This window comes from Cuculus canorus, chromosome 2 (genome assembly GCF_017976375.1).
Source record: "Cuculus canorus isolate bCucCan1 chromosome 2, bCucCan1.pri, whole genome shotgun sequence".
In the NCBI taxonomy this organism is placed as follows: Eukaryota; Metazoa; Chordata; class Aves; order Cuculiformes; family Cuculidae; genus Cuculus; species Cuculus canorus.
Window position 1 is genome coordinate 32846696 of NC_071402.1, and position 10819 is coordinate 32857514.

The following is a 10819-nucleotide window of genomic DNA, read 5'->3' on the forward strand; positions in this document are numbered from 1 at the left end:
AGAAGTTCCTGGACAAATAAAGACTTAAGGTTTTCAGAAACCCTAGCATTTTGGCCTCGCTTTTTCCACCAGCTTCATTCTTCCTAATTTCCAGTCATTCATTAGCTACGTCGATATCTTCAAATGCCGAAGTGTTTTTCCAAAATAGTAACATCTAGATACTAAAAGCTGTCTCATTTCAGTAGTAAATCTAGCCTTTTTCCATTCTCTCATAACTAGCAGACACAAAGAGCAAGATTACCAAAATCCTCCTTAGACTTTGTATAGAGTAGCTATAAAAATATTAAGCTTCTGGTCTTTCACAAAATGTTTATTCAATTAGAAAACTTCAGTATTTTTGTGTCAATCTATTTCCCAGAGAGCAAGTTTTTTACTATGTTACACAGAAAATAGGAATATTAGGAGAAGGTTCTTCACTGAGAGGGTGGTTGGTCACTGGAACAAGCTTCCCACAGATGTGGTCACAGCACTAAGCTTGTCAGAGTTCAAGAAATGCTCTTAGTCATATGGTTTAGTTTTAGGTAGTCCTGCAAGGAGCAGGGAGTTGGACTTCACAATCCTTGTGGGTCCCCTTTAACTCTACATATTCCAACTCTACTATTCCATGAATAAGTGCCCTTCCTTCTCTGTTGCCATTAGGACTCAGAGTTTAGAATTTAGCATAAGAATAACATCAGTCATTACTGGTATGACACTTAAGCCAGTTGCTACTTTTCAGGTTTTTCCCAGAAAAGCATCTTCTTACTAAAGCAGTTTGGAGAAAACTGACCTCCCACACACCCCCAGCCAAGGACTGCTTTAGGGACAATCACACGTTTAGGATATGAATGGAAAAATTCCATACATGTCAAAGAGATGAATCAAAATAACAAGCCATTGGAATTGCCTGCTAAAGTTCTGGTAAGAAGAGTTTCCTCTGTCAAACTTTGTTTTAAACAGAGTCATCACAACAGGACTGATTTTGAACCTTCTCTGAATAAGGGTAACTTATTTTTCTATAAAATATTTGAGCACAAATTATCCCCAAAGAACAGACTCTGTGCTGCCTTTATGTGTAGAGACGGGTCTATGGTTCTTCCCGCCAGGAGCAGTGCAGGGAAGCAGCATATGTTCTCTTCTTTGGGAGAGTTTACAAAGGAGAACAGAGATTACAAATAAATACTCTTCTTTGGGCAGACTCATGAATACTGCACACAATACAGAAATAAACCAGTAGTTATGTATTTTAGACATGTGAATCATGTTAACAGCATGGTTGGATTAACACTACAGTATAGCAGTTTTAAATAGGAAAAAATGACTTTTTTTGTTAGGCCACACATGTGGTCAAATATCCAGTCTTGGAATAAGATTAATATGTTACCATTCATGGCTCCAGTCAGCAATATGTAGTTTCCTACTCATGCATATAAGCAAGGAGTATTCCTCACAGTCTTCGTATATGATAAAACCATTTTTTTCCTGTTTTTGTCACTGCTACTGCAGTAGTATGCCCCAGGCATGGGAATCTGTGCACTTCATCATTCAAGAACTACCTTTGCTCAATTTTTGTTTCCTTCAATGCCCTCCGCCTTTAAAAGCTAAAGATTATCTTAATACCTTCCCTCCCACAGGGAGAGTAGCACGCAGTTTCCCCTGAGGCTATGGTGCACAATATTCTCTGTATTTGCCTGCTGCAAAACTGCAGGGCTGGCAGCTTCTGCTGCAGACCAAGAGGGTCATCTCTATTACATCCTCCTTCGTGGCTGTCCACAAAGCAAAGGTATTGTGGTTCTTAACAAAGCTTGACTTTCTTTATATATCAGCACAAGAATTTACGATTATCATTTTACACTATCTGCCTGTACTAAGTACACCACCCTAACAGACAGACCACCAGGATCAAAAAATATTACGGGCTATGACTTTTAATTCTGTTTGATTAACATAAAACCCCTACCCATATTTAATGTAATTAATACCTATTTTCTGTTGCACTGTATTATATCTTGCCCACCAACATACACATGGAAGTATATCCAATAAAATAAGTCTTCTGTATTGTGCCCAATTTTGCTAAAACCAACAGAGTTGGTATTACTCAACACTTCGCATCAGCCTCTTCACTATCTTTCCATACAAAATCTGACTGGATCATTGCTCCCACGGTACCCGAAAGCCAAAAAAAAAAAAAAAGGAACAAAAAAAATAAAAAAAAAGAAAAAGGAGAAAATTAGTTTGTCTCTCTAGCAAGATAAACAAGACTTACGTAGAAAGCCAATACAGTCAAAAAAACTGTGTATCAGCACTTAGGTCCCTACAGTTTTATTCCCATCATGGACTGACAAATGCATAGACCAGGAGGAAGTTTCTCCCAGACCACTTATCAAAAGCAATAGCAAAGCTGCAGTACAAATATGCACGTCAAATATAACTTCCCTGTCATTTCTGTCTTCATTTTTTTGTGCTCATTCTTAAATTTATAGAAGAGATGGTGGAGAAAAATCCCACCTGGGAGAGTCTGGTAAACTATAATTACAAATTTGAGAGAAGACACCTGTAGTGCGTTGCATAATATCAGCTAAAACCTCCTAAGGGTAACAAGAAAATCTATGTTGCAATGCTAGGTGGGAGTGGCCGCTAAATCCATGGCTGCAATCTATTTATGCACATATACACATGCACTCACATTGACATAACACTCATACGTACACTATACACTTCATCTCTACTTTGAATCTCAGTCAGAAATAATTACATATTTCTCTTAATGTCATAATGAAAGAACTCTGGGCACAAGAAACAGCTATTATACAGCCATTTTGTGTATACTGAATAAATGAGGATGATCCTCTTTCTGCTGCTTTTACTCTCCTCCTTGCTCACTCTTCATGTTCTGCAAGAAGAGCTATGAGCTTACGGTCAACTGAGCAGGCTGCGCATTGCAAGTCATACCCAAATAGTCTGGTACGGACTCTTTTCAAATAGTAGCCTTTCACATCGTCACCTAAGGACAGCACACAGACTGATATCCTGGACGCCATTTCAATGGAAGGACATTGGGATTCCCCAATGCATAATCTAGGAGTATCATTCTGCTTTTGCAATACACCATAAGCTGAATACAATTCATGCTATTTTTTACAAGGACCATTTCGTAGAACTATCTGAAAGCCAGGCAGCATCTGAATATCAAATTAAATATACATAAAATATAATGTGAAAATTATTCCTCTACTATTTTATTTTAAGTTTAAAATTAAACAGACCAGGTTTGAAATTATCATTTTGCTAACCCACAACTTGTTTCCTTGTTTTTTTAATGTACTTGTCTACAGTGTATAAGTACATACAGTAGGCATATGCGTTACGTATAGCTATGAATAGTCAACTACACAATGTGTCCTTTGAACATTCATTTATCTTTATACTTGTAAGCACAACAGCATAATTTTAATTACAGTAACTAAAATTTGCAGTGGAAGTTAATTTTCAGAAAAAATTTATAACCTTAAGTGAACATAAACCTGAAAGTATTATAAAACTGAAATATCCTGTGTCATAAGGTTTATGTTTAGCAACAAATTAGAATAACTTTTGTTTATCACTGAAAATAGCTTCTTCATCTAAACAAACAGGAATAAGATTAAGCAAACATGTGTGGCTCCTCAGATGTGCAGACATATTCCAATTTCCTTGCCACAATGATTTTTATGCAAATCAATGCTGCACAATCTCCTGACCTCTTTTACCATCATACTGGGACAATGACAGTTCAATAATTGGACTGGCACATATCTAGGATATTTGATTTTAAATTAAAAAGTTAGTGCTGGACAATTGAAATGGAAAGAATGCGAGTTTCTGTGAAATCTGGACTGATGAAGTATCAACATTTTATGCCAAACAGAGTAAAGAAAACTAAGTGATTGGGGCTGTTAGTACATTTGTCCCCAAATGCATATACTTCACACCCCCCACCTCAGTTGTTAATTCCTAACAACGATGCTTTCATGCAGAACAAGGATAATGAGAAAAATCCAAGCAGTGTTCCTCCGGGAACTGTTACAATAAAAGTTACCTAAGGACTAAATCCCACTTGTGTCTCCTGCACGTGATAAAGATGAGCAAAGCATTCAATATCCCTCTGATTTAAAATCCAAATATGCAAACAGCATTATTGAATCCAGACAGACTATTCTGCTTCGCTGATGATAGATGCAGAAAAAAAGCTAGTTGAATTAAGCTTTTGACTTCGAAGCAGCAGAAAAGTGGACACCTTGCTTTAAAAAAGTGGTGCAGAACCCCAGCTGAAGAGCAGGTGCTGCATGGTATTTGTATTTCCTGTAGAGGATGCTAGCTAGCAGGACCAACCAGCTGACCGTGAAAATTCTTGGCCCTAAGTGACCCAAAGACAGACTATAAATCTATCCTATAAAATACAGTAAAAGCCTTGTTTGTTCTTCCACCCTTTCAATATGTGATGTTATATATCTGTGATTATCTCATTTTTATTGGGCTCCCTAGAAAGTTGTTTATGATCATTTGTGGACAAAACAAAGGCTTATTGTAAACTTTTTTTTACTAAGTTGGAAGGTCAGTATGAAACAAAAGGCACCACTTGCATGACTGCTACATGCAAACTATGCTTGTGTGTGTAATATTACCATGCATTTCAGCAAAGGGATAGAGTCCTAGCTAATTACAAAGCTAACATATAATAGCATTGCATTAGCAGCCCAAGAAATTCCTGTTGAATTGCATACATCTGAAAACAGAAAGGCATGCTTGTGTTGAAACTTAATTATCTTGGCAAAATCTGTGAGGACCAGATTCTCAGAAGACATAAACACAAAGCTCTGCTTTAAACTCCTGAAGATCTAATTCTTTGTTTATTCAGATAACCTCCATCAGATAAAACTTACCACTCAGATTAACTAATTTGCCTTATTATTCACGGTGTCTACAGCTAAGTAACACAATTACTACTCATTTTGTGAGCAGGAAAAACAATACTGCTGATCTACACATACCAGGTCTGAAAGAGACAATCAGCATGCCCTGCCAGGTTAAACATGTTAATATTGTTGCATTCCACCCTAGGCAAAGAAGACAAGCCTTTTTCAAGGACAGTTCTGACTGAAATTTTTTTATGGGTTCAAAGTAAACCATTATGGTAAAAAATGAATACAGCTTTGTTTGTTTCTTCAGTCATCATTAGCAAGAGACGCAGAGGTATTCTGGTTTTGAGCGCATATGGAAAGATCATCAACACTTTCTGCTTCTGGGTCCTTTGCCAAAATACCATATCCCACATGCCTTCTACCTTAAAACATAAAAGAAAAGGTGTTGTTCTGGTCAAATAAAGAAATAATTTTTACTAGCATACGTCTAATGTTAAAGCTGCCTAAATCCTGCCAAAGACATTAAAACACCATCTGCAAAACAGATTTTCATTAAATTGATCAGTTTAAAGTTAAGCAGCTAGGCAGATGATGCTTTTGAGCTAACCTTTAACCTTTAACCTTCTTAAAATGAAATCAGGTCACTCCTTTTGGGTAATATCTTTGCCATTTGAGAACACCAGAGGTAAAGTGATCTATCCAAATTGAACTGACAATCATAGCATTAATAGTGTTCCGGATCGATATTTTGTCAATAGAGGGAAAACCAAGGTAGTTTTCACACAGCTGAGTATTACTCTGCTAACTACTGCCTGTCACTTTCCCTGAGCTCATAAATAGTTGCCTATATGACACAATCTACAGTAAATAGTCAATATAAAACTAATGTCTTTTAGAGCTATTATCAGGTATTGAATAATATTTTTGGTAGATAAATTTTAAATATTTATTTGTGATTAGATATTGATTCTGTTATTCAGTTACTCGGTTAACTAAAACTTCTTTTCATCCACACCAGTTTACCTGCCTTACAAAAGGCTACCCTGTATTTATTTATTAAAAATATTTGGAAACTCTTTTATGAGCACAGGACGCGATACATGCGGTTTCCTGAAACAAAAGCTATTTGACTAAGCTACAAAATGGCTTCCTTAAGAGCAGTTCCAGCTATATGTACTTTATATCCATAGTAAGTAACTGTTCTGCCTCAACTTCCCAAATCTGCAGAGGGTGAATGCATGGAAATGCACTCTGTTGCTATAGAGGCTTTCTCTGTTTACTTGCGAAGTCACTCAATACTTCTTGATGGATGCTGTGAAGGACTCACAACTCTTGCGTGGTTTAATTTGTTAATATCAAGCTCCACAATTCCAAACAAAGTCTTTGGGAAATTCATTTAGCCCAAGATGAGTTCACTCAGGGTAAAGCCATCTTTATTTCAATTCCTAGCAGCCACATTACCAACACCATTTGAATACTGCACTTCTGTAAGGAGCACTCAGGCCATTTCTTTTTTAAATAACTTAGAAAACAGCTAAAGGTTTCACTTTGCCACATTTAGAATCTAACTCTAAAAGTGACATTTCAGTACTGCCTAAAATTATACACCTTCAGAAGAAAAGCTCTGATGTTCATGGTTGCTTTAAAAGCTACAGTTATGAAAAGACATCCTTTTATTCCATCAATAGTTAGGCACAGGAAGAGAAATCAAGCCGTTACAGCAACATTTATAAAAAGAAAATTCACAAAACAACAACATTTAAATAAATATAGATGAATAAAGAAAAAACTTTGACGTGCTTGACAAAGCAAAGGAACAAAGTCACAGATACTTTTTCTGTGCTTTCAGATGGTTTTAGTATTAAAGTTTCTATTGCCAAACCATATTCACAGCATCTTAATTTTAAAAGAGTTAGAGAAGGTGCTTGAATATAAACACAATTCATGAATATTCGATATCACTCCCAAGGCATATATCTATTATTCATACAAATTAATGTTCTTTTTTTCCTTAGGTGCTCTAAAAGTTTATCTGATGTATCAAGAGAAAAGAAGTTTACAACTCTCTTGGTGTCAACAACTTCACCAAAATCTGACAAAACTATCAAGTCTGCTAGCAGATAACTTTACAAACTTTCAAAATCTCATTTATTTCCACCTTGAGGCCTGAATGTACACCCACAATTAAAAGCAAAGTTTTCTGCATGACATATAGAGGCACTGTATTCTGTTATGAAGTACATACATTTAGCACTTTTCAGTTATTGGGGCCATATTGCATTACTGCCAACCCCAAATATTAAAAAATAGTAATACCAATACTCCAGCTGATATTTTACATAAGTCATTCCTCTCCTTCAAAATAGCCTTAAATGAGATGATATTAAAATAGTGCGCGCGCGTGCGCGTGTGTGTGTGTGCGTGCGTGTGTGTGTGTTTGTACATGCTATCTGCTTTCTAGGAGCTGTTAAGCCTAGTGGGGTTCAAATTTCCAAGCTTCTTTAAGAAGTCATGAGGGACAGAAACTTCTTAAAAAGCTGATTCTCATTAGCAAACCTAGGGACAGATCTTAAAAAATACATGTGTTGGGAGACTTGCAACCCTGCGGTTACCAGCAGCACACTTTCAATTGTCCTTCTGTAGGACATGAAGCTTAAAGGGTGTCTAAGAGTTTATGTCTTCCTTCTCCACTGAGACGTCTTTTACCCTAACCAATTCTGAGACAAAAGGTTAGCGATGGTCATTATGCTAAAGTAAATGTTTAGTAGGACATCCTGCAAATCCAGACATATTTGACCAAGATTTATCTAGGGATTGAGTTGAGTGAGTGAAGAGACAGTGCTGTTTTGAGTTGATTGTTTGCACCTTGCAGCTCCATAGCTATACCTGTGGACCTGTTTAAAAACATAAGTAATTGGCATCTTATTCCTAACAGTCTCTGAAGCTTTGACAGTCAAGTCATCTGAGAAAACCCCTCTGCGTTCTCGTCTGCAATTCTATTATTCCTACCTGTGACATGGTTTGGAGCAGCATCTCTCTGGATGGTGGCATTATGAAACAGATCATTGAAATAATCCAAGTTAACACATCAAAAAAGAAATGGGAACCAATGATGCTCAGCCCTGATCCTGACTCAAAGTGTGGCTCCATGATCAGAATAACTGAACGGAGCAAGGAACCCCTTCGTGGATAACAGGGACCAGTAACTTCTGAAGGCAGTTTCGCTGCTGAAGCAGGGCAGACTGCAACAGTATGCTCTCAACTCTTTCAACACTGTTCGAAAGAGGACTTTGGATCTTTAAAGAAAAATAACAAACACAAAAAAAAGCCTACATCTCTCTATAGTTAAGAAAAAATGCAGTTATTAAGTTAGCAGAGCAGCCAGCACTGTGGGACAATATAATAGACCCAGTCTTCTGTTACTGCCATTTTTGTCCATAGCAGATCCACCATGGTTACAACTACCAGGTGATATCCACGTTACTGCCTGTGCACCCTGTGATAACTAAGAACAACCATCTGAACATGGTTTAACAACAGAAAAATGTTATTTCTTGCTTGAACTAGAGGTCTGCTGAGGTTTTACTGTATTTGTTCTATGTGTACACATTTTCAACATGATTAGAAAACCTGCACAGTTGCTGTAATCAGCAGATGACTCCTGATAGTTTAGTTATCACAGATTTCTAGTATAAATCAATAGATAACACTTGCAAAATGGATTTTCTAATCATATTTAGAGCTTGTTACAGTGACTAATGGTTTGCAATATTTCCTGAATTTTTATATCCCCTAGACAAAAGAAGTTTTTAATAAGTTACAAAGTTATTCATCTTGGAAATGAATGTGTTATATTTTGTCCATGAACCAAGACAATCAACCAATCCAGTAAACACACTGCAGAAAATAAGTTACCCCATAATTAGGGTTTGGAAAAAGTCATGACAAGTTGTGTAATAAATGGTATTCATCACTCCCACATATCCATTATATCCACATAGTTTTTTCCAGTAAAGATAAAAATATAGTTACCGTTCTACTAACATATTTATCTACACCACACCCTTTCATGTTTGTAAAAAAACCATTACTGGCTTGGAAAAGAAGGGCAGACAAAAGGATGACAGTGCTTACTTTTGAATATCCTTAGTAATACTGTGGCATATTGCATGTGCTTACTGAAAATACTGACGTAAAATAACTTGACTGTGACACATCATGGCTGCAAACAGATACATATGCCAGAAACTATCTCCTTCCCTATGCACGGTATTGAAAAATCATCATTTTCCATAATATCCCTCAAGCTTGTGATCAAAATGTAATGGACAAAGTCTGAAAAAAAGATTATGGGCGATGTAAACCTTCTCTAGCCATTCATTAAGGGAGAACTTTTTTTAAAGAAACCCTTCTGTTCCCTGTGTTCACAGTAAGTGCATCCTAAACAGCCCCTCGAGTGAATCAACACAACTTCCCTTGGACTAGTCCACATAGTTTTTGTTTGATTACACACATGTTCAATAAACATTTATTCTGCTGATTAATCAAAGTCTTGTTTGATTAGCACTGAAACAGTTAATTTCCTAGTCTACTTGGTGCTGACTGAAATTGCTGTCACTTGCTTACCTTGTACAGTTTCAGGGCTGCCTCGTGCCTGTGATTGGTAGTATGTAAGCGCAATTTATCCACGCTGTTGGTGTAGTAGTCACAGGCATTACATTTTAGGTGAACTGGGTTGCCAATGGCAATACACTTCAGCCTCCACTCATTAGTTTTGCCCCCTTCTTTAATGTGAGCCACCAGCTGATATTTCTGCATATGTTTGTCAGTCTTGCAGTGGAGCTGGAAGTTCGCTTTGAGCTGAGTGTTGTAGTTACAGAGCTTGCACTGGTAGATGTCTCCAATTACAGCCCTCCACTCCTCTTCGGGGAGTGAACGTTCACTGCTCACATGCACACTTAGGGCCTCCAGGCTGTCAGAGGTGAATTTGTTGCAAACAGCACACTGGAATAGCTTCAGCGCTGGGTCACTGATATAAGGTGACAGCTCTCCTGCAGTAAGGAGGGACAGGTCATCACCCATTAGCTGACCACTGGCAAGCCGGATTTCAGGCGGCAGCTCATTATTTACTACAGGAAAAAAAAAATTAAAAGGGAAAGTAGAGACCAGCAAGCATAGCACACACACAGGAATCTGTAAAATAAAGCCTTGACAAGGAGTTTGCTTTCTCTAGAGCTTAAACTATAAAAAGCTGTAATAGGATTGAATCAGGATCAATTACAATCATCCCTTTCAACTTCTAAATTCCCTCATCAGATAGCTTTAATTACTCCTACTGGGCATGATGTCATTCTGGAATTTGTATTTTCAAAGGCATGAAAGTTGATCAATAAAATAACAAAACAGCAATGCTTTTGTAACTTAAAAGCCTAGATTAACTTACACATCACTAATTGTAGTTTTGTTATATCCTTTAAATGATGCTGGAGGTAGGTCAATATAAATATATCTACAATATAGTAATTAGGATAAGCATATTTATACTAATTTAGCTAATTTTTGTACCAGTTCTCATTCCTAATTTTAAAACACACCCAGTGGACAAAGCCAGGACAATTTAGGTATATCCAAAAGGAAACATTATAACTGAACAAAGTTTGAGAACTCTTTTTAGTATGAATCAGTCACACATGAGCATTTGATTCCAATTTGCCCTCCTCTTACACTTGGAATAGAGACCATTTACTAACTATAAAGGCGCATTGTCAGTTAAGAAAGAAAAGATTGCATTCCTGCCTGAAAATGTTGACCTATTCAGATAATTAAAAACTGCAGAAAACACAACTGCCTTTATCTTCTTTAGTTTGTTAATTTGAGAGCACCTCATTAAATAATCAGTTAATTTTATTCTCTGCCTGCAGACCCTGCACACAGGG

General features: G+C 37.0%; 1 protein-coding gene across 2 annotated transcripts in view; it reads right to left on the reverse strand.

Annotated features, from left to right (window-relative positions):
• ZFHX4 (zinc finger homeobox 4) overlaps positions 1–10819 on the reverse strand; it is a 153435-nt gene that overhangs the window by 116361 nt on the left and 26255 nt on the right. Inside the window, exon 3 of one of the 2 annotated variants that reach the window (XM_054058672.1) lies at positions 9510–9934. In XM_054058672.1, coding sequence (XP_053914647.1) covers positions 9510–9934 — 425 coding nt within the window. Of the gene's footprint in view, positions 1–9509; positions 10013–10819 lie in introns of both variants that reach the window. The other variant, XM_054058671.1, reaches the window with a different exon arrangement.